The sequence below is a fragment of the Gasterosteus aculeatus genome, chromosome 9, assembly GCF_964276395.1.
Source record: "Gasterosteus aculeatus chromosome 9, fGasAcu3.hap1.1, whole genome shotgun sequence".
Classification (NCBI taxonomy): domain Eukaryota; kingdom Metazoa; phylum Chordata; class Actinopteri; order Perciformes; family Gasterosteidae; genus Gasterosteus; species Gasterosteus aculeatus.
Genome location: NC_135696.1, coordinates 17,046,530 through 17,071,614, shown reverse-complemented (window position 1 = coordinate 17,071,614; position 25,085 = coordinate 17,046,530). Strand labels below are relative to the sequence as shown.

The following is a 25,085-nucleotide window of genomic DNA, read 5'->3' as shown; positions in this document are numbered from 1 at the left end:
AGCGCCTCTGTGGTGTGAAGGAGTTCCACCGCACACCCCATGGCAGCCATTCCAACCCTATTAAAATCAGGAGTACGCATTATACGTCTGATTGATGGCCGAGGGCGAGAAGCTCAGACTGATTCATTTACACAGCATTAGCTTCTCGTTAATAACAACTGATGCTATACAAAAAAAAAAAAACAGTTTTCAAATTGTCCTTTACGTTAACCCAGGCACGAAAAACGGCTCCGGGGTGCAATGAGTTTAGAGAGACAGTTCAACTAAACATGTATTGATTTTTTTTCTTCAATGCCTCCAATACACAATATAATATGAAGTCTTCAGCGTGACGCTAATGTTGATGTTTGGCTCCACGACAGCACACTTTGCCCTCTGCAACAAATGGCTTTTAATCCATATGAATTAGAAGAAGTTTCTCAGAAGGAGGCCTGGATCACAGGGATCAGCCGGTGAGGGAGGCGAGGCGGCTGGCGGAGGCAGCCGGGGTCGGGGACTTTCAGCGGGACGCCGGAGTTAACTCTCAGCAAACAAAAGGTGGCACGAGAGGAAAGTTGCTTAAACACTTTGACGAAGTGGTTACAGTCAACGGCTTTATTTAACCTAAATCGAAGGAAAAGCTTCAATATCTTTGTAAAAAAACACAATTTTGGAATGCATTTTGTTTCCTTAAAGAGGATGCAGTAAGATTAAAAACACTTTGCCATTTGCTGATTCATTCAGATCGGTATTTAATCTTTGATCTACAGCACAGTAGGAAAAGCTTCAGTTTTGCACCGGCTTTATACGCGGCCTTCTCTATTTTGGGCAGTAAAACACAGAAGAATGATACACTTTTACATGTGCAAGGCTTTAAACCGTATTAACATTCATATCTAGGTTCAGTGGGTGTTACATGATGACCTCTGTGTCACCCAAGGGGATTTGGTCGTGACAAATCTGTTCAAAGTATTCTGGCACTTCTCTCCGACATGTTTTTGGCCAGAGATCATTGAACACTGAAACGTGCACGCCTCACACTGCAACATGGCTGTTATGACAGGCTTTTCCCATATGAAGCGTCCGTGGACAGACAGCCCCCGGGGGGCGGAGTACATACAGAGGAGTCAGTGCCACATTGAGAGGCTGTCAACGTTCTCCACACTTTGTGCGGTGTCAAGAAATCGGGATGTGCCATTTAGCCTTTTGGTAGAAGGTGTATGCGCTGGATGTGAGGCCATGTTTTTTTTTCGGTCGCTGAGAAGAAGCAATTACGCTCTATTTCCTCTTATAAAGCTGCTCATTAGCGGCGATGGGTTTCGCAACATGGAGCGGAACAGTGACCAGATAGAAAATGTAGAAGTGCAAGCTGCTCCTCCCCGGCGTTTCAATAGGGAAAGCCTCTTTGTTCACTGTGTAAATCCCCACGGTCTTCCGTTTAAGAGCTCAGTATGTCACATGAGACTAAGAAAAGTAATTAAAATATTTTCTAAGATTCCATTCAGGTTGGACCTTGAGTGCTCTGCTTAAATAAAAAAGATATCCATCTTAAGAAGAGAGACTGACTGGGACACTTTTTCTTCATTTTTCCCTTCTCCTCGCTCAGCCTTTGAATAAGATCCTCTTCCTCCGTGAGATCTTTCTCCTCCCCCTCTTCTCCACCTGAGGCCCGTCCCCTATTCTTAAATATTTATGCCATAAGCTCAAGATGTCATGTATTTACCCTAATCTTCAGAGTTTCCTACACCTCAAACAATGAGATGGAGTGTATACACAAGACGCCGAGCAGCAGAGAGAGAGAGAGAGGAAGCAGAGAAACCCCTGAATCGACAGTATTTCCCCAGGATGGAAAATAAGGGAGATATTCTGAGCCCCAGGAGTATTTGGTTGGGCGAATGTTTTATTTGAACGGGGCGTCTTAGTGGCAAAGCCTGATGTTATGATTTATTAAAAGTGCAGTGCGAAGGGAATCATAATGCGTTGAAAAAACAGAACAAGTGTGCCCGAAACGGTACGTTGATGAATATATTTGTGTTGTTGTGACTGGCAGACTGAGAAGAACGAGGGCAAGGACAGTTCAGTCGGATGATGAACTGAAGGTCATATCGCATTTCCATAAAGCACACAGGCCTTCTTCTTCTTCTTTGACGTACCGCGTGAATGTGGTAAAGTGAGGCGACCTATATGAGGGCCGAGGTTGCAGCCAGAAATCTGCAGGCTGATTTTTTTGTCAATAAAAACAGAACGTTACATTTTCAATCCTCCAGTTCATCCAACTCCGAAACCCAGATGTTTTGTTTGGTGTCACATAGGATGAAGACGAGCAGCAAATTCTGACATTCAAGGTGGAGTAAAATGTTGTTAAAACGACTTCAATTATTGATTGATGAATTTATTTTCCGTTGATAAAACCAAGATCGAGTATTCAACCATTTATCTGGTTTCCGTAGAATCAAATTGTGACATGAAAGACTGCAAAAATAGACGATTCAATTATTTTTAAGGTTGATTGTTTAATCTATAAAAGTTAAAAGGACAGAAGTTCTTAAAGCTAAAGGTGTAATCTTTCCTGAGAACAATTAAAAACACATTGATTAAAATGGTATAGTATAGAGAAAACTGTCCCTTCAGTTAATTACACACAGTATTTTTTCATTTCATTGTTGCAGTGCAGGTTGAATGTGCAGACAGTTGAAGGGTTGCACCTTTTAAGACTCACAAACAGACATTGACAAGACTGAATGACACCCATGCACGGACGTCTCAGATTTTGTTGTGTAGACGGAGGTTTGTCTTTTCGCTGCAGGTCTTGCAGGACCCTGATTGGGCTACGTCCCTCGGCAGGTGTTGCATTGTTCACCGGGTGGCCATCTGGGCCTGTAATCCTGCGGAGGTGAAAACACTGAATTTGAAAAAGGTCATTGAGCCGACACATTTAGTCCGGCCCGTTATTGTGTGTGTGTGTGTGTGTGTGTGTGTGTGTGTGTGTGTGGGTGTGTGTCTATGCCCTCTAACCCTTTCTGTGCGATTGTGTGGGACCTTTTGTAGCTTTGAGGTTATAATTAAAGATTGCTGAGCTTTACAAGTAATTTAAACAGTACAATTTGTAACCCTAACCCCTAACCCCAAACCCTATACCGCACAGAAAGCCCCTAAATAAGTTGGATTATTGATCACCTGATCAGCCCCTGCTGTCAGAAGCAGTTTGGACCATGTGGTTGAGTGCAGGCCACACTGCTCTTCTGCTGTTGAACCTGTCAAATACTGTAGAGGCTAAGTGGGGAGCAGTTCTCAGCAGTTCTTGAGCTTACATGCAGAATGTGCTGCCGCGGTGCTAACCACCTGGATCCGTGCCAAGCGGAGACTTGGCTTCGACTCTCATGCGAGCCCACTTCTTGAGGTTGTGGTTTCATACCCAGTGACTTTCGGCAGCCACAAGACTTTAAACTATACATACAATAAAAAATAAAAAAACAACACTCCCAGCAGATCCACTTAGCAGCCGAAATTCATCCGCTCGGTATGTGTGCTACTGTGTTACTGGGTGTGTGCGGCGCTTCCTCCTTTGCCCACGCCGGTCTCTCCGCCCGCTCTTCCTCCGCGGTGGGTGCTGAGGATGATCGCATGTGACAGCTAATGCTTAGGGTTGCTGGCAACATGTGTCAGCACCAGCGTACATTAACCTACATTCATTCAGAGTGAGGCCTTTTCGAATCACGCAGGACAGGAAAAGGTCACCTTTTTGAATAAGATGTGTTTGGGCATATTTAGTTTCCCCGGACCCCAAAGATTTTTGTTAAATTTAAACGTCAGTCTATAGTGTACGATAACCTCATTGCTTTAAGTAGATGATAGCAAACAGGACATGGCCTGTTTAACTGTCCCTGACTGTTGTAAGAGGACAGGAGAAGGAGGTGAGGAGTGTGTGGCACGGAGGTGGCTCGGGTCAGTACTGATCCCTTAAAGATAATCTCCCTCTCTGGGGATTTGTTTTTCTCATTTGTCCCAGGGCCTCTAAGCTGAGTTTGGAGGTCACCTGCTGTACAGGCAACCTGACCCAAACCTGTCTAGAGACACGTTTGTAGGGTGCCGGGTATTGCAAAGTCAGCAGTAAATAGAGTTGAAACACCTGGGGGGGCCGGGTCTAGAGTTCATCCATGCCACTGAAATCAAAGGATTTGAGTCAATAACAGAACTAGTTTTAGCAGCGCAGCTTTGAAGTGGTCCATTTGTGTTTATGTTCGTGGCAGCGAGGTAGATTAGAGAACATTTTGGGCCACGTTTCACAAAGGTGGTGAAAAACAGGCTCCTTTTTTGTGTATTTAGTTAGATTTGAGGCAACTAGCGTGCTTGTTTTTGCTGTTATCATGTAGGTTTATATTCAGGAGAGAAATTTGATTTAAGACACTGAGCCGGTATTCTATGTTTATTCATGTTTCTAACATTTCGTCTATATCTGGCCTCTTGTTTGCATTATTTCTCTATTTCCCATGCCTGTAAATCCACCAGATGCCCAACAATGTATTTTTCAACATGTCAGCTGAAGTATGTTCACAGCTGTTTCGTGGCTGTTTCTGATTCCAGCAAAAGATTTTGAACCCAAACTGCTTTAAAACGCACCAAAGAACCTTTGGCACATTCACCATATGAAAGGCTGAGTCATTTGGAATTGCGATGTGTCTTATTTTTCAATTGTTTGCAGGGTTTTTCTTCGTCTCTCTCAAGGGAGAAAGTATCTGAGTTAGTTTGTAGAGCTACTTCTACTTCTTACTACCAAAGTAGTGTTGCCCAAGCACCAGAGTCCCTTTAGAAAACCTCTCACTTTACTGCATCGGGTTTCGAGGTGCTTCCCCCGGGGCCTCTCATCCCTCCAGTGGGCCCAAACTATGGAAGCTGAACCCCGCCGGGGGGATTATTCCATTTGATTCCACCAGGAATCTGCAACACCGATGACAAGCGTCAAGAATAACTAGGTGGGAATACCCAATCTTCTCGCTGATGGTCTTGTTTATTTCTGTAGGTCACATCGAGGCAGCTGCATGTAACTGAGGTTCCATAATCATTTAAGAGTTCCTCGCATTAACTGTATTGTGTGGGATTTACACCCACCTATACACCAATACTTCTCACACGCCTCGTCCATCTCAAATGCTCCCATGTGCAAGATGCGTGTTTTTGAGTTCCTGGCAGAGATCTTTGGCCTGGTTCACGCTTTGTGTGTAAATGAACCCAGTTCGTATGGTCAGAAATTAACGAGTGGGTGTGTTGACCCCGTGAACTCTATAGGAACCGTTCATTCTTCTTGTTGTGGCATTATGCAAAAAAGATGCATTTTATAATATAATATGGCTGGACATAAGTTGGGAGTTTTTGAAAAGAGCAGTTTAAAAAGTATTAAAAAACGGGCGTACCGGCATCATTCGTTAACATTCCACGCCTAGTTTTTTTTTACTGGCCGAATGTGATCGGTCCCTCGCTGCGTTCGACAGGCATGAATTACGGGAGTTTCCAGCCACCATAATCCTCCCCAACAGATAATAACACCCTGCCACATCTCCCCGAGATTCACGCCTGCGCGCTCGGCGCCTCAGCCAAAATATCCCAGGTGATTAATTTCTCTCACTGCGCGTGACAGCGGGTTGTTTTAAGTGAAAATGGCCAGGCGGCCCTGGTTGGTTAAAAGCATCCCGAGCTCCTCTCCTGCCCCCCCCCCCCCCCCCCCCCGAGGCCGTTCGGCCGCGACTGCCTTCTGCAGGAGAGGTGAAAGTTCGGGAGGGAGTGGCTGTCGACTCGGTCAGACGCGCCGAGTACAAACTGAGTCCTACTGTAGTCTCTTTCTGCCCATTGATTTACGGCCTTTATCAACTCCCCAAAAGAGAGCGTGTGCGCATGCAAGTCAGTGACTTGGCGCATTTCTTTGTTTACTCTTAAAACAGAGGATTTATACGTGGCGGTTAGTCGTGATTTGCTGTTACGGGGGAAGGTCACTTAAAGTTTATAGGCACGAGCGTTGGAGGGGAGACAACACAACAGCTTGGAATGTGAAGCAAGGAATGCAATCACAGCCGGGACACCAGATCCCAGCAGAAAGCAGACCTGCATTATCTAATCCGATGGTGAAATCGCCTTTTTCGCCTGTATTTAGATTTTATACTTGTGTTTTTAAAGGGAAACCTTACAGTAAAATGATAAACATTTCTTAACCACAGGAGGCAGCCAGTCACTGTAACTCTAACACGAGTGTAACACAAGCCGGACATAGAGGAAATCTCATGTTTCTGTGTGCTCAGGTACTCTTCCCAATGCCAGGCTCACCTTCACCAGGAAAAATAAATCCCCGGGGGCTCTCCAACACTACCCATAAGACCTCTCTCCCTCTGAGAGGCGGTGAGTGGGTGTCAACCTAATGTTTACACTGTCTGCCCACGGTTACGTAAGCCGTTTTGTCCTCTTTCTTTCTCTCCGTCTCCCTCCGCTTGTATAAACCAATCTACCTTTACCTTTCCAGCACGCCGGGTGGTGTGTTACATAAAAAAAGTCTTTGAACCGGTCCAGCTTAAGGTTTTTCAGCGTGCCAAAGTGCGTGTTATATAAATATTATAGGCCTGGCTGTAGAAAACGCAGTGTACCGCGGAAGTTGTGTGTGTGTTTTTTTTTCTTTTTTTTTTTTTTTTTAAGAGTCAAGGATGCTTCTCTTTCATGAGGGGCAGGTTCAGGGAGGCTGCTGTACTTGTCTGATCCCCGTGATAACGGCCTCGAGAGTGTGTGTGTGTGTGTGTGTGTGTGTGTGTGTGTGTGTGTGTGTGTGTGTGTTTGAGCAGACACACATTTATATTTACAGTGGGCGGCTGGTTCTACAGCACTGTAAATACAGTACAGCTCAGGAGTGTGTGAGTGTGTGTGATATACAGAAGTTGAGGTTCCATTCAATTGTCAAGTGAACGTTAGGCATGTTTTTTTGTTTTTTTTCAGCAACTGATTTGAAGCAAATAAACTACGGGTCAGAGATTTTTGACAAAGGCTTTACAGATGGTTGTAATCAGCCAGTAGAAAGATCAGAAGAAGTAGTAGAGTTTACACACTGGAAGCAAAATGAGATTCCTTGGCTGCCAAGAGAATAAATGGAGAGGACTTAAGGAATTTACTTCAGTCGGGCCACTTAATTGTTGTTTCTTTTGGCCACGTTTCAGATTGTCCGGCGTGAAAACCTTTCGGGGAAGGAGCTCTCGCCTTATTGGCGCGCACGAGGAGGACGCGCCTCTTCTATACAACCCTGTGTGCTTCGGCTGCTTGTTTACCGTCTGTCATGCTAATGTACTTACAGGGATCACCGGGTTCATTCTCACCACATGGGCCGTCCATCACACAGCATCTGACGACCCATTATTCACCCCCCATAACCATGTTGTCTTGCTAACCTTACAATAAATGAAGCCCCTTGGACTTTATCTCGAACTTGTCATTTATTTCTACTTCATGTTTTGTTTCCATGGCAACAACTTGAGGCCCGTAATGACCCGTTGTGCAAATTCTGAATTTGGCAAAATTACGCCTTGACCGGCCGCTGTCATTACTAAGTGAAATATTGACTCTTGACGGATCTTAGGGGGGTACTTTCTTGTCTTAGTTCACGCTGATTTAGCATTCCTGCCGCAGCTGAAACAGGGAGGAGATATTTCAATCATTTCAAGAATGCGCTCAGTGTGACATCTGAATTACTTGCAGACAAGCTGGAGGCCATCTTGAGCCCAAACATCTGTCCAGTGGACTGGTCCTGGGGCATTTCAGTGGGCACAGTGGTCTCAAATACAGTTTCTTTTTGTCGTTTCATTAACATTTGTTTTCTGCCGGGGAGCAGCAAAGAGGCCGGCAAGCGTCAGTAAGAGATACAAACCTTTTTTTTGGGTGGGAAGAAACCGTTGTGTACTCGCACTCATCTGTATCGTCATGGGAAATAAACAGCAACTAAATCAGTTGTTAGCTTTGTGCGTAATCTTTAAAGATGAAAGGACACCGAAAACAATGAAACCGCTGCCCTGGGGTTTCTGTAGGAAGAGAAAAAAGCAACAACTGGAGCGAAGAATGAGACCTTTGATCTGTGCAGTCAGTCCCATTGAGTCAGTCGGAGATTGTACCCAGAAGTAAAGACAGGGGTTGCAATAAAAAAAAAAAAGTCCCAGTTCTCAGAAATAGCCTGGACACAACTGAAGAACGGGTCATCCAGAAGATTTCAGATAGCAATAAATGAATTGACTTTATTTCTATTTCACATTTTTTGTGTAGTATCACACTGTACATTGACCTAAAATGGAAGTTAATCTGAGCAATGCAAACGTGCCTCTTTCGTAGACTGGCTTTGTGTTTTCAGTATGAGATGAACAGCGACATAAGGTTCAGCGTGCAGGACTGAATAACAATTTTACTTCCAGTGCTCCATCATCATCTGAACCGTAATTGAAATGGACAGAAATTGCAACCTCAGAATATTGCAAGCTATAAAAATGACATATAAACAGGGTATTTATTGTGTGTCAAAGATGCGCACCACCTACCAACAACGTACCGATTAGAATTCTGACTGGAGACCTCGGCTGCAGCTTATTCCCTCATCCTCTCGAGCACATTAACATCATATCACATTAACAAACTGCAGGCCATCATCTGTGCTGAAACAGCCCGATTTGGGAAAGTCTGGTAGCTTCGTGTTGAGTTTTGTGGCCGCTGGCAGCCGTTGGTGCACCGTCACTGCAGCCTGCCCTGTCTGCTCCGGTTTCATAAGCAGAGAGTGAATGACCTATATACTTCTCTGAGGCGGGGGGGTGAGGGGGGGTCACCTTGTTGGTCGACCAGCAGGCCGGCCGCCCGGCTGGCTGGCAGCGATGAGGTTTTTAATGTGTGGCGCTATTAAAAGGGTGGACGGGCGACTGCGTGTTATAGAAGCAGATACTTTAGACCTTTAGATGTGCTCTTTGTGTTATTCTCGACTGTAAACTTTATTTGCTTTCTTGTCAATACTGCTTTGCAATGGTGTGAAAGAAAGGGGAGCGCGAGGGAGAGCGGGGGGTGTTCGGCAGATAAACACGGCGAAAAACACACCGCGACATGGATCGCTTTTGTGCACACACACACACACACACACACACACACACACACACACTCACATTAGCTGAAACCATGGGGCCCGGTGCCAGAAAGATCTAGTCAGACAAACACCTCACCAGAGACTCCTCTAAGCGTCCTAACAAATTGAATGTGTGTGTAGATGGACGAGGGGGAATTAGATCAGTGGTCCTGATTGTATCCGAGTGTGCTGTTGCGGTACCCCTTTCCAGCTAGTCCCCTGGAGGAAATGTGTGTGCATGAGAGAGCGAGTGAGGGAGAGAGAGGGGAGTGGGGGGAGGAGCGCTTGGCAGCTGGTTTGATGAAGGATGTAAGGAGAATGTTAACCAGACAATCACCTTGCATGTTATTGATTGAGATGGTAGCGAGGTAATTAGAACAGAAAAGGCCATTTTTAATGCTTTGATACAAGGTGTTCTCTCTTTGTACCCGTCTACGTGCTGTGTTCTTTGTGTGTGCGTGTGTATGCACATAAAGGGAAATGTCCTGTCAAAGATGCGATATCCCTTTTTTTCGTAGACCCACGGCAGAACGCAGGAAGCTTTGAATACTATATAGAATGTAAATGCGCGTTACATTTTGTATCACAAGTGGGAGGCGAGCAATTCACCGTCCTTCCATTAATATAGAGGACATAACAGTAGCTCCAACGAGTAGCATGCCCGAAATGTGAGATAATCATTCAACCTCATCCATATGGCACGCTTCCTCTGCAGACTGATGAAACTATGTCATATTTCCAACCAGACGGTACTCGGACAGCTTTAAAATGTACCCGCCGCCTTCCTCTTGTGCCTTACATCTCCAGTTAGCAGACCTTATCGTAGTCCTAATGTTCTTGGAAGTGCGTTAGATATAAAGGCTTAAGGAGCTTAATATATGGCCTAGCATGGAGTCTGTACCAAAGCAACACTCAACTTGCTTTGACGCTTTCGCATAATGACAAGAGGCCACCAGACAGTTGATAAATAAACCTTAATAATATATATATATATATATATATATATATATATATATATATATATATATATATGACAAAATGAATAAACATACCATACATTGTCTTACGCTTTATAAATCAACAATATCTCTCTATTTGGAAGTTCATTCTATAGACTCTTGTACCTTATTTACATCAAAACTATAAAACAAGTTCCATTGTGAATCAATGTTTAGAAGCCGCTCTGATGTCCAAATCATACTCGATTTTTGAAGCCGATATTTATTATTTTTCACATTATTGATAAGAAACCCTTGATATCGTATGATTAAACAAATAGTCAGTAGTACTTACCAAGAAGTCTAAGTATTTGGCATTTCTGTACTGTTATTTTGAGTTACTTATGCCGCATTTCTGGGAAGCCAATTCATTTGGATGATTGACTGCGCTGCAATACCAACACTGTGCACAGAACAGCTATCTCAATATTGACAATAGCGATAATTCATCTGTGACATTAAGAAAAGTCTCACCAATTTAAATTTCACCCCAGTTAAGTTTTGAGTGATTGTCTAACTGAAAAAAAAAACTACGACGAATGACAGAAGAAGGAAACGTTGGCTTTGAGCCTCCCTCTTCGGTTAATAGACCAACTTGGCCAACAGGCCGTGCATTCACCTTTGACACCCACTTGCAGGAATAGTAGACTATAAAAAAATAAATAATTCTCCCATTGAGCACGGCATGAGTAGGAGCCGACCGTGAACCCTGAGCTGTAATTGTCGTGTAAACGTAGAAATCAGTCGGCAGTGACAGCAAGTGGATGACGCCAAAGTAAACAAAGCCCTTTTGCCTTCGTTACCACCTGACAGGCTTCATACGCTGCCGCAGACATTCAGGCTGATTCTCAGCTGTGGTCTTTGAACCTGAGTTTACGCTACTTCAGATCTTCAAATCTTTGCTCGATCGCGGTTCGTATTATTTTTGGACACCACTCGATCCCTTTTTTTTTCCCAACGCTTTCCACTTTTTTCCCCACCGGAGAAGGGGGGACGAGTGTTTCGGGGGCCCTACTTAATTTCGACATCCTGCTCTGTGTCCCTCCGCTTATTGAGTTTAAATAATCTCCTCTGTGATTCTGTCCTTGACGTCCCTTTAAGCCCGGTGAAGCTATAAATCAGTTGAGTGCAAAGCCTCCCTAACATCTTTACGGCCGGCCTCGCGGTGCCGCTACTGTACACAAGGGAAGGGGGGTCGGGGGGGTCGGGGGGTCGGGGGGGGTCGTAAAAACAAAGGAATGCTTCACAATGTAAATCAGCCGCCGGCACTGCCGAGACATCTGCCTCGGCTTTGTTGTTGACGTTGGAAAACTATGTCTCTGTTGATTCTTGTCTTAAAACCCTGGTTTGTGTCCGTGTGTCTCTTTCTTACAGCTCGCCGCTGAGACAACCGTCCTCGACGGCCAAAGTGTGCCTGGTCTGCGGGGACGAGGCGTCGGGGTGCCACTACGGCGTGGTGACGTGCGGGAGCTGCAAGGTGTTCTTCAAAAGGGCCGTGGAAGGTGCGTCGGTTTATCATGCTGATATCGCTTTTTTGAGGTGAACTAAAAAAAAAAAAAAAGATGGAATCAGCCCTAAGTAGTCGGGACTAAAGCGAGCCGAGTAGCCAATAGTCCCTGGTGTCAAGCGCACTCTGGGACACCATATTTTTCTCCCACTAAACCCTAAACAGAGAAGAAAATCCCTCTTTTACGTCATTGTTTACAGATAAGTGACATATGTTATCGACACTCCTGAGACTAAATCTTGGGAAACTCAACAGGAAGAAGCTACTGCTACTTTTATTCATTAGTGTTGCATGATGTTTTTTATTTGTCATGATTCGGATATTCGCTTTTTTTCCTGAGCACACATGAAGCAGCCTGTTCTTTTGCACCGTGTTGATTATTATTATTTGTAAGTTATAAAGAAGACCTATTTATTTTTCTTATTTGGAAACCAAAAACATTCGGCGCGCTCTATTTATAGACTGTGACCGAGGCACATGAGAAAAGGGAAAAGCCATTCAGGAGGTAATTCTCCTGCTAGCAGCCCTTTAAGTTATATTTAGCTGAGGGAAAATCACAAGCTGCCATAATGTGCTTTTCATTTTGTTCCTGAGGCGTTGGCTTCACTCATTAAAATGAGTGTTTGAAGGCCAAACGCACTCTCACAGACCCAGTCGGTGCAGACAGGAAAGGAAATAAGCAAACAAGCCGGCCGGCCGGCCGCCGGGCCCTCAAGGTGTTTTTCCGGCCGTTGGAGGAATTACACTTATTCCCAATCAAATCAGGCCTTTAATTAGATGATATTTACAAACTCTCATTACAGAGACTTGAAAACCGGATTATGTGTCAGGGGGTTATCGAATCAGACGTGCCATATAGTTCTTGCTTGCAGCTCGGCCGAGCAGACAGCCGGCGGCGGATGCTGAACATGTGACTTCAGGTCAGGTGAGGCTCTGGAGAGCTCGCGTCTCTCTGGCCTTTTGCGGTAATGCCTCTTCCCTCTGCCGGCCCGTTTTTTTTTTTTTTTTTTTTTGCGTAATTACACCAAAATCATTTCAGCGATTTATGCGACGCCCTTCATATCAAATGCACTGCTCTTTACTTTATGAGCATCCGTTGTGTTTTCGTTGGGAATTTCCTCTTGAAAAACGCAACTATGCAAACCATCAAGGCGTAATGAGGGCAAACGGCACCGCGGTGTGATGTCATTGAGGTTGTGTGCGACTCGCGTGCCCTTCCGATGTGCAAAGCGGGCTGTTACCTTACTTGACCCCCCCCCCCCCCCCCCTCCCCTCCCCTCATCCCACAGCTGCTGCTGCTGCTGCTGCTGAGGTGTAAAGAGAGCTGCAAGGTGGAGGGAGGCAAAGGGTGGAAACAGTGAGGGAAGGATTTTGCAAAGTGAAGAGCGATAGAGGACAGTGAAACAGATACAGTGAGGGAGGGGGGAGGGGAGGGGAGGAAGGAAGGACAAAGAAAAAGTCAGACGCAGACAGAGAGATAAAGAGAGGAGCAGCCGGGAGAGGGAGCAAGACGCGGGGGAGAGGGATGGGAAAAAAAACGCTGCGTCAGCAAGTGAGCGACGGAGAGGCGCGAATTAGGACGTGAGAAGGCGCTTTGCGCCTCCCCAGGTTGAGGAAACACTCACCATGTGAGATGTAAGAGATGACTGCAGACAGCGGGCATCTGTAGAAGGGGAAAAATCCAGCCCGTGCTTAATTTCCTTTGGCACCTCCTGCCCCGGGGGGATAAAACTTTTCAGTCGGCTGTAGCTCATTAGACGACTAAACTGGCTCACAGCCTTTTACTACAGAGCCGGTTAGCGTTCCAGAGTCGTCAACAACTCCGGTGGAATCCTACCGACTGCGGAGGGTCTTGTTTCCCGCATCAGACACGTCGTGGTTAGGTTTTTTATGTCACCTCGCCGGAGCTCGGCGCGGTTATTCTGTGGGGGCTTTACGTTTAGACCACCGATAGGTCACATGGGCCTCCCGCTGTCCTCCTCAGGAGGACACACATTCGTTCCACTGGTCGGCTGTGCGCTGTGAGGTTTATTACCGAGGTTATGCAGGGATGCGGAGTAATGTGCAGAATTCCGACTGTGCGCTTTTCAAAAGGCCCCTCAATTCATTCTGTAAGCTTCCTCACTCACGTCCACTTATTCCATAAAAGAAACGTCACCCACCTGCTCTCCTACTCACTGCGAGGCATCCGGGTGATCGGATACAGGATGGCAGCTACTTCACCTTCAACACCAACTGAACAAACATAGAGGAACTTTCATGAAGCCTAAATGTTTTGCAGTCGTATTGCTGCTGTTAACTCGACTGTCACACGCAGCCAATTTACTGGCTCCACTGGAACAAACGAGGCCCCTCAGTTCAACGCTCATCCCGCTGCCGGGGAAATGCTTTCCGACGCTTAACGGCAAAGTTTGTAAATATGTGTTATCATCGCTAATGAAATGTGGAAACAGAGGAAAGTAATTTGTGCTTCTCCCTTGGACCCGGTTTACTGGGACCGGTTTGTTGATACAAGACAGCTGCACTCGATGAAGGGCTCCAAGCGGGGCGCATTTTAGAGCTGAACGCGAGCTTATTATTCACATGTCATCAGTGGCTCGGCACGCCTGCTCCGCGCAACGACACCGGACCCTGCTTTCAGCTCACCAACACTCACGCCACGGCCTCTTTGGAAGGAAACGGCGTGCGACGCGCGTACAGACCCAGTCGCAGCCACACGTGCATACGCAACATACACAACACGTGCACTCCTTCATTAAGCATTCCAGATGCGCAGCATTAGGCAGAAATTAAATCTTCAAAGCTCACTGTAAATATGTGTGTGACCCACATAGCTAATAGGCATTTAGGTTGGAGAATGCAGCCTGAGGAAGGGTCCCTCTAAAAGCAACCTAGATACATTTACCGTCCCGGTGTGGAACTGGGAGCTCTTTATTTTCTGCATCCTCTCCGCTTTAAAAATAGACACACATGTGCATACAATAAATTACGGCTACAAGAACTATTCTGTAGTTCTGTTTTACATTTTTCAGCCTATGAAATATTGTAATGATGAATAGAGAACAATTGCCCCTAACGTTTTTTCTGTATTTAAGTTGGCACCTCAAAATTGCTTGTTTTTTCCTCACAAAGAATCCAAAACACCGATTTATTCAAATCCCAATGAAAACAACAGAGAAACTCAGCTAATTCTTAAACGGTTTGAGGCTATTTTTTTCTTGATAAATTACATAATACCTAATTATTTACTTTTCCTTCTTCTTCAAATAAATCATCCGCTAATTGACACATTATTTCCACAGAAAATGACAGAAATGGCACCTCAGAAAAAGGTACCACAGGCTTATATGAAGACATAAATACCTCAGGCAATGTTTCCTTTGGAGGCCTATAATGTGAAAACACTTGATAGATATGGTACAGATGAAAGTCAAATATGTTTTTAAACGGTGGTTATAAAGAGCGGGACAGGAAGATTGGTTCAAATCCAGGTAAAGGTTCAGGTTGCACTGTAGGTGCCATATAACAGATTTGGGATTCAAACTGCCTTTAACATGATTACTGGCTGTTTGTATACACAAAAAAAAACCTCCAAATACCATACTGAGGAGTAAACAATGACTCACCGCATTATGTAAAATGACAGCAGATGGTAAAAATAGATGTCAAAAGGCACACCGCTTATAAAAAATACCGAAAAAAATTACACAAAAAAGAAAACAATTAAGTTAAGAGTTTGGTAAACAAAAGAACAGCTTCTATGACATTCTAATTTTAACTTCTGATGATCCAGGCAAAGGCATTTAATTGTGCAGAGCTGCATCCAATCCAGCTGTTTTTGTGTTTTGCGACTTGCTCACTGCTGGCCAGGCGGTAACGACAATTACATATCCGAGTCCAGTTTTGGTTCTTTGGTTCTGGTGTTTCTGTTGGCCGCCTAATTTGGGTCACCATAACAGCCCATGAATCACAGAATTGAAAACAAATGTGTGGTATAGATCATTAAACTGCAATAATCTATTAGAGTGAGATTTTGACGTTTTCAGCACATCCCTTAGTTACATGTCATCTTAGGACTGCAAGACGGGCTTAACACTAAGAAATCTGCACTCACTATGAATGATAAATATTAATTTGGATCAGCTAGAAAATGTCAGGTTGAAGGCTGCATCTTAGCAAAGCCCCAAGTCTGTCTGAATATTATTTGTAAAGCAGATGCACTGTAGCTGAGCCGGGGGGGGGGGGGTCTCTACATTTAGGATTACACTTGTTAAAGCGGGGTCTCCGTAGGAAGGAGTAGTTCTTTTCGGAAGGATGTCCTCATAATTGAGGGTGCCGGAGCTGACAGACAGCAGGGACTACTCAGCGGGTCGTTGCCAGATTGTGAGATCATTAGCTAAAAGTAGACCTGAGTGGACTCCATTTAAAAGACTCTTAGGGTTGCCATGTGACGGAGGATGCTGACAGTGTGCATTGTACCAGCAGACAGGCGTTTTTTTTTAAAAAGGATTTTCAAGTTTAATACGGTATCTGAGGAATTGTTTATTTATCACTAAAAGAATATGTTACTATAATAAAACACAAGTTATTGATTTTAGGACATTATATTATAATGTAGTGTAATTTCAATTAAAAAGTAGCACTCGTCAGTAACCACGCACCCGGTTGTTAAGCAAATGCCGATATTCAGAGGTAAACATCCCGGTCGAGGGCATGTGAGGGCATGCACACACAGTGCACTCCTCTTCACACACTCAGTGGCGCATGCACACACACACACACACACACACACACACACACACACACACACACACACACGCACACACACACCATCGGACTACGACTCCGCCTGTCTCATAAAGTGGATTTCACTCCAACAGTTATTAACAAGATTCACGGGAATGAGCTAAACAGTTGACAGGAAAGGCTCCACAGAGTTTTCCGAATTGCCAATTGGTCCGGCCCTTCCAAGCAAGAGTATGCGTGCGTGCACGTGCGCAAAGGGGGGTGGGGTGAGGGGGGGCGAGGGAGGGGGGATGGCAGCGTTGTGTTTCCTGTGTCGCAGTTTACTGATTTTTAGAGCAAGAAAAATGGGCTTATGTAACGGTCATGTGATTTAGCCAGAAATAGTGGTGGGGCTACAGCTGCTGCCTCTCCCCCTGCAGCTCGGTTCCTTGGCTTTTGGCAGCAGTCAGACAGACACACTGTGCACTGCTCCTGCTAGCTCAGAAAACAACTTCTGCTCAGTCCTGCACACACAAATACAAATACTGTACTGCAGACGAACAACAAACGCGACGCGCAGGATGTGCATGCAAACAACACGCCGGCATTGGTGCCAGAAAATCCCGGGTACTTCTGAAGAAGAAGCGGAGGGTGCAAGACGAACAGGGACGCAGCTATACATTGACCTGTGCGTTACTTGTGTGTGTGTGTGTGTGTGTGTGCACACACACACACACACACACACACACACACACACACACACACACACACACACACCATCTGAGATGAGCATCAAAACCAATAGAGACAAGGCCCGTACTGGGGTCACTTGGGTCAATACACCCCTCCATCTGGGTGGTGTTGTGAATTCCATGTGTGTGTATTTGTTTGTGAAAGCAGCTACAACATTCACAGTTTTGTTTTTTTCTAAATCGCCAAGTGGAGCAGCTTTGGCAGTGTGTGTGTGTGTGTGTGTGTGTGTGTGTGTGTGTGTGTGTGTGTGTGTGTGTGTGTGTGTGTGTGTGTATGGGAGTGAGCGAGTGAATGACTGTATGTGTGCACGAGTATGAGCCTGCCTGTGTGTGGGCGTATGGCGCTCTGAGGCTGGCGGACGTGTGGAAAAAAAAAAGGGAGAAAAAAATAAATAAAAGTGGGATGGAGTCACAGGCGTAGAGAAGGAGAAGAGTGGAGGAGGAGGAGGAGGAGGAGGAGGAGAGGAGCTGTACAGTGAAGGGCCAGTGGAGCGGAAGGAAGCGCTCTGAAATGGGAGATCATTGGCTCTAGCTGAGGGCCAGGCGGGCGGCGGGAGGCAGGAGGGATTCTCGCCATGTTAGCATCACTGTCAGGAATAGTCCAACTGCAGCCAGCGTCCGGGGGTCCAGCCAATATTAATACCCTCACGCCATATACTGTAAAATACACCATTAGTCATGCGCTCTGGAACGCGAGAGCCGAGCAATCGCGATCTCAATCATTTTCACGGTGAAATTCGAGGAAATGCAGATCTGGGATGTTGCCAGACATTCCACGGGTTTCTGCGTTGACCTACATTACAAAACAGTCTCCGCAGTAGAATCCTCACGTTTGTTTAATCACATTCATACAAGTATTTGTTTGCGCGGTGCATTAGTCCACATGTCGAGTTCACCCCCCTCAGTTCTGACGCTGTTTTCATTACCTTGTCCTCCTGTAGGTCAGCACAACTACCTGTGTGCCGGCAGAAATGACTGCATCATCGACAAGATCCGAAGGAAAAACTGTCCGGCGTGTCGCGTACGGAAGTGTCTCCAGGCCGGGATGAACCTCGGAGGTGAGGAGTCGCACCCTCGTGTCACGTGTCACGTGTCTCGGACGTGACATTTGAGTCGGGCCCTTGAATAGACGAGGATAGAAAAAGGAGGTCTGGGTGCAGCCGTAGGAGAAGACCCAAGGCTGCTGAGTCACGGGGGTGTTTGTGTGCATCGGTGCGCACGTAAGTAGCCTATATGTGAGCACAGCGTGCCGTATGCATCCACAGCGGGTGTGGATCTACAGTATTGCAGGTTGCAATATTGTATTATGAGGCAAGACCAGGTTGAAAGGGGATTTGAAATTAAATTAGTTTGAGTATTGCCACTCGCTCGTTCCAGTTCAGGGTGGCAGTAGAATGTGCCATGCTAAAAGGCTACTTGATCCATTAGTCCATTAGAGTAAAGGACATTAGAAATGAGAAAAACTAAAATAAAGGCGGCCAAAGGGGGAACGTGCACAGCTGCTGCTGTTACTGAGAGTAGTTGACTGCTTAGTCAAATATTTGTCTTCTGAAGGAATGGCGTCGATCTACAGCGCTGGGGAGAGAAGTTAACATGACATTCCTAGAGGATTCCTATGGAAAGGGCCTCAGACGTTCTTTCCAGGCAAGGTTCCTCAACTTCAACGTCTAAACCCATTTGCAGTTCAGTTTTTTCATACTGATCATCACCTAATTATCCGCCACGCTAAATATCCTCTCACCCCGAGGCGCGCGACGCCGCAATACAGTTGCACCACATGTGTGTCATTGAATGTTAGATGTTATCTAACTGGATGTGCCGCGAGATGAAAGCAGTGGATAGCGTAGATCTTAATCCTAAATATTTCAGATTATAGCATCTGACAGATGCTAAAGTCTAAAGTTCTTTACTAGTACCAGGCTTCTGCTTTGTGAAAAGTCCGTCATGTGGAAATGCACTAGAAATTTCTGCTGTCACGTCAAATTAAGTTTAATGCGCCCAATGTCACATAAAAGATGTAAAGGGCTTTTACAGGCTCACAACAGCGACGACTCTGACGCTCTGAATCTCGAGTCCTTTGTGAAGCAAGGATTTAGTAAACGGCTGCAGGAAAACGCTTCTCCTTTTCCTTCTTCCCCTCACGGTAGTTTTTTTCCCCAGATGATTTTAATGAGCTTCATTTAACAACATTTAGACACTTGTGGTTAAAGGTTAAATGCAAAAGGACAACCCAGGTTCCATTCATCAGGGGACGGGTTTTTATCATTCATAGTCAACAAAACTAATATGGAATGGATGTATTGTTGATTTAATTATTAGAGTCCATTATTCATCACCATTCTCCTCCAGCATGTCCGGTGCTCGGACTGAGTGACAGTGATAGACTGACTCACAGGGCAACACGGGAATCAGGATGTGATGTGCTATACAAGCAGCAGTATTGAAGTGTGCGCTTGTATCAGTGCACACGCTGCACCTGCATAGCAGAACAGAGCGGAACACAAGCCACAAAAGAGTGAGGCTGTTCCCTCCATCATGTAACATATAAAGTCACGAGTCAAAACTAACACCAGCACACCGGCGATGGGGGAGTGACTGGAAACTATGAAAAATGATCAGACACAGTCTAAACCTTGTACAACAACAAAAAAAGATTCATTTAAACCCAACAATCCAGCTTGTTTGAATCAGATAGAGATGGGTGGCTTTAGCAGCAGGTAATTATTAACTTCAGCTTATTACAGGCACAAAAACATGACCCAGAGTAAACAGATCTCTTCAGTGAGATGTTACATATTGTTGAAAATCAACAAATGTTCAGGAATATTAGCTGAAGGTTGCCGATCAGCAAGAGGGTAACCCAATAAATGTAAGCTTGTCTGCGTAGATCTGATTAGACAACTAAACGAAGCTGCAAGATTCTCAAATGGTAAAAAGAATTCAAATAGTATACTTACTTTCAAAATAAAAGCCTCATAATTGCATGGCCTCAATGTCAATGTGTCCTTCTGGTTAACAGGCTATCAATTAATGACATTTTTTCCAGGTATTGTATCTGAGTTAGCACATCCAGTGTAGTGAGAACATTCACTTCAATACACTTTAAGGTAAATACTCTAGTAAATACATTGTTTGCTATTTTTAATTCAAACCTTTTGGCCCACTGCATTTATTTATTTAGTGATTTAGATCATCAAAATTGGATTGCTGACTATACATATAAATAAAGTAATAAATCATGATATAAAACTATAGGTTAAGGTAATAGATATGTAATATATACATAGTCCCAACAGGTATTAACGCACTTTGCAGAACCATTTACTAAATATTCTGTATTGATAATATGAATGTAAGAAAGCCCCCCCCCCCCCTTCACCCACCTGCTGTCAGTGTGTTAATGAGGGCCACTGTGTTTCCCCGCAGCACGAAAGTCCAAGAAGCTCGGGAAGCTGAAGGGTGTCAGTGAGGACCTGCCGGGCTCTAAGGATGGACCGACTGCCACCGGCGGCGCCGGAGGCGGATACCTGTCGTCGGAGAAGGAGCTCAACGCCGCCGCCGCCGCCGCCCTGGTGCCCCACGGGCCGGGCGGGGTCGCACCTTTTCTGCCGCCCTCCATCTGCAGCGTGCTGGAGCTGATCGAGCCCGAAGAGGTGTACTCCGGCTACGACAACACGCGGCCTGACACCACCGACCACCTGCTGTCCAGCCTCAACCGGCTGGCCGGGAAGCAGATGGTGCGCATGGTGAAGTGGGCCAAAGTGCTTCCAGGTTAGTGACCACGTGAGCATTGGGCCTACATGCAGTATCAAGAGGGTTTTTTTCCAGCACAATTGGAAAAGAGTTGGAAAAAGCGCCTGCAAAAGTGTGTGTTAGGAAAATAATTGTGCGGGAATTACATTGTAAGTTTTGTTCATTAGATTTAAATTCATAGGATTGGAACAGCAATTTAATACTTTTTTTTCTATATTATGAATTCATTTTATTATTAAGAGTCAATACATTTGTATTTCTCTGTTTTACTTACGCACTTGTCAAAGGAAAAGTGTTTTATGAAGATTCCTATATCTTCACTTTCTATCTCTGCCTTTTAAGTAGGGAACACTGTTAGTTTTGTCATGACATAGAATTGTAATTTGAATATTAGGTCAGGAAATGATCCGGTAAAGCTTCAACAAGATTAGGAAGGGAATCCAATTTAACCATTAAAACAAATCAAGATTAAGACATTATCATATGTTATGTTGAACAGAAGACATTTCTATCGAATTCACTTTTACCTATAAACTACAGCACTGGGATCAAATAAAAAACAAATCTAGTTCCCCTAAAATCCCAGTCAGTCGGAGACATTGAAAGATGCCTCACAGGTGGCTCTTTGAGGCTTTTTAATTTGCTGTATTGCAAATATTTGATACCTCCACGGTGTCTGCTTGCCATATCCGGACATATAAATAGAAGGGGAGCCAGACAAAAGGGTCAGAATGAGTACCGTTGACTTTCAGATTTGCCCCCGCCTGCATCCAGCTCACATTTGGACAAGACGACATCGCTCATCCTTTTCTGATAGCATCAGTATCAAAACAACCTTCTAACGAATACACATTGTCAAGCCAAACATTTAACATACCTTCATTTAGAAATATACATTATGCGTGCGTCCTCCTTCCTTCCCTCTCCGACTGCATTTGTGGAGCTTCGTAGGCGACACGCCAATAACTAGAGGCCTTGTGGGTTTTGCACGAAACAAGAATCGGTGAATACTTTGCAATTGCTTATCCAGTCTAAATAAATATTGAAACCAAAAAAATATATATAAATGTATATCCAATTGCAGCAAAGATTCACGCTGTGTTCTGCACGTGAGCGCACGCGCATCCCAACTGCTTTGAATCAACGCGGCTCGCTTTCTGCTCACCAGCTTTGTCCGTGTCTCCCGTGTGTGTCCTCTGTGTGTGTGTTAGGTTTCCGGGGCCTGCCCATCGAGGACCAGATCACCCTGATCCAGTACTCGTGGATGTGTCTGTCCTCCTTTTGCCTCAGCTGGCGCTCCTACAAACACACCAACGGACAGATGCTCTACTTCGCCCCTGACCTCATCTTCAACGAGTAGGTCCAACCCGCCGCCATGTTAAAGTGTGCCGGTCCTGACCTCTGGCTGGTTGTCCAGCTGTTAAATATTTGATGTCACACACGTTTTTTTATATTGTTTTTCTGAATTTATAAAAGACAAAGTACTGAGGAGAACGGAGAATATTTAGCAGCCGCATGTCTGTGAATAGAAATAAGTATAGCGTTAAATACATTTGATGTTGTGCGATGTCCTGCGGGATTCTCAACACACAACAATTCACATGTAGAGAAGAATCATTTGTTTTTGTCGGCTGTATAATTAGCAGATGCGGTAATTGGACAGTTGGTCTTTGCGTTTAGTTGTCTCTGGCTTTTTTTTAGCTGCTCATCACATGTACTGCATGCATCTATTTTACGAGTGGAATTTGGGTAGTAATGAGTGTATTTCCCCAACTTCCCATTTACATACCTGCAAACTGTTCAAAGGGACAATATGAGTTTTTGTGGTAATGACGTTGTTCTTAGTTTTGCAACGGATTTCTGGCGCTTCGCAGGGAAATCCGTTATGTACTTTTTGATGTTTCCTTGGTTGCAGCAGGTAAGGAAGTGTGACTTTTGTAGTGCATGATGACCGCTGAGGAGTTGAATGTTGCAGAATTAATACAAGAATGAGAATAGATGCCTCTGATGGGAGGAGGAGCTGGTTCAGTCAGGGACATCCGAGCTCGCGTAAGTCAATGTCAGTGGGTCAGTTTGTTCCAAATGATCAAATAAATGAACAGCAGCGCAAACGCCATTGTGCAACGCGCGGCTTCGCAGTCCGCCAGGTTGTGTGGTATCGCAGTGAGTGCAGTTGGTAAAGCGTTGGGTTGCCTCATCAGAAATCATCTGATCCTCTAATCAATTCAGTGCCAACTGGATCAGAGTCCTTTAAGAGTGACGTGTTTGCTCCTGTGAGATGACGACCGGCCTTTGGAGAAGATCCAATGTTGTCACGGAGACTTTATGGTTTGTGTCATTTGGTGAGTGAAGTCTGGAATACGTTTTAACACAGAAAAATGATGGAAATGCACAAATTTGCATTCACACGATGGATTAACACGGATGCTTTCCAGGGGAATTAAGAGGTCACATTGGTGAGTGTGATGCTTTCTCGGCAAGACTCGTCCTTACTGACGGATGGTCCTGGTACGCAGCTTGACAGAAGAGATTAGATATAGGCTGGTCTGCATGTCTCTTCGGGCCCGTTATCAGGTGTTTTGCTCGCTTGGTGTTGACATTGATACAAGTTGTTTATAATTCCGTCAGAAATGTACATGAAATAAGTCCAGTGAGCCTCAAAGAGGTTGGAGAGTGTTCACTTGTTTCCATAGCTACTCAGTACGTATGGACCAGGGAATAAAGCATTTATAGATATAATAGAAAGTTAAACCGGAAAAATGTGTCTGTGTAAAGGTATGAATTAACACATAGAAGTGATGCTCCTAAAGCAATGGCAAGTTTTACTCTACACGGAAAAGATAAAAGACGACATCTGTCTACCTCTTGATTTTCGGCCCATGCGTAAAGAGCTATTTTTGACACCTTGACCCGTTAGATCCATTCATTTTAATCTATATTCTAAACACAGATATCAATTTGCAACTGTTCTATCATTGGCTGCCAACGCGGACAGCAAGAAGCAGTGAGAAATGCACTTGTTATGTCTGTCTGCAGATAATTAACACTTTGAACAGCAAACGATTTTACCTGCGACTGTAAATGTCACCCAGCTCACAGGCCAGTCGCTGTGCTCCTTATTTTTCAAAATACCGCTGCTAACAAAACACTGTCCTTGGCTTGCAAACTGCAGTCACCGGTGCAAGAGGATTCCTGTACCAGCTCAGCTGTCAATCAAACACACTCAGCTGAAGGATGAAGTACAAATAATTGTCAACAAAACTATTATTTTGCCAAAGCGCTTGTATGTGAAGGGCACTGACCAATGATGATTTCAGTTTCAGACTCTTTAGTGAATGGTTTGTAGATAATTTTCTGAACAAACAAAATGTTGCTGGCTTCTTCTTCTTCTTCCTCCTCCTCTTCCTTCCTGTGCTCCTCTCTGGACCCTTTACCTTTGAAACAGAGAAAGGGAGTCAGTTTGAGACCTAGAGGAACAAAGTCAGAGCCAGACACACAGATACAAAGAGAGGGAGAAGGTGGGAAGGAGAGATTTCTGCCAGTTTTTTTCTTTCCTCCCCAAAACCAGCAGCTCATTTTAGCCAGTGATTCAGCAAAATAGAGAGAGAGAGAGGGGGACGGACGTGTGGGGACTTTAGAAACTCCAAGCCAGAGTTGTATCAAATAATGTTATGCTGCTCTCTGCAGAACTGCTCACATGCACAGTGCAGCTCGGCGGGGAAACCGCTCTTCCCCCCACACAGGCGTCGCCGCAGTTTATCGGCTCAGTCGGGCCGACGCATAAAGCCTCACAGCTTCACTTTGTATATTAAGTACACCTTTCCGAACGGCTGCTTCGGGACCCCTACCAAAACGAGGTTCTGTCCAGTTGTTGCCTCGCTCGCCTGCGTGATGGGGCCGTTTTGGTGAACTGTGGGTAGAACTCACTCACTTAACCTCTTGTCAAGTCAAACCGCACCGCTCGCATTTAATTACTGCCGTCACAAACGTGTCGGCGCCTTGCGGCCAAGAGAGGTGGCATCTGAAGACTGAGATTCCCATGAAGCCGTGGCGTCTGCAGAGCACTTTTCTGATTGGCTCCCTCTTCATTCCCACTAATGTTTGTTTCCTGTTTTTGTGATCTCCAAGATTACTGTGCTGGTTAAAATGTGTGCACGAGAGAGAGAGAGAGAGAGAGAGAGGGGGAGAAAATGTCATGCACGACAAGCACGCACAACTTGCAGAGGCCACTTGAGTCTTTTCAACGCGTC

The 25,085-nt window shown here is 45.0% G+C and overlaps 1 protein-coding gene across 1 annotated transcript in view; it reads left to right on the top strand.

Annotated features, from left to right (window-relative positions):
• Positions 1–25,085, top strand: part of nr3c2 (nuclear receptor subfamily 3, group C, member 2) — a 55,950-nt gene that overhangs the window by 20,674 nt on the left and 10,191 nt on the right. Inside the window, exons 3-6 of the mRNA XM_040186775.2 lie at positions 11,473–11,600; positions 18,024–18,140; positions 20,509–20,853; positions 22,047–22,191. Of these exons, the coding sequence (XP_040042709.2) occupies positions 11,473–11,600; positions 18,024–18,140; positions 20,509–20,853; positions 22,047–22,191 (735 nt within the window). The remainder of the gene's footprint in view (positions 1–11,472; positions 11,601–18,023; positions 18,141–20,508; positions 20,854–22,046; positions 22,192–25,085) is intronic.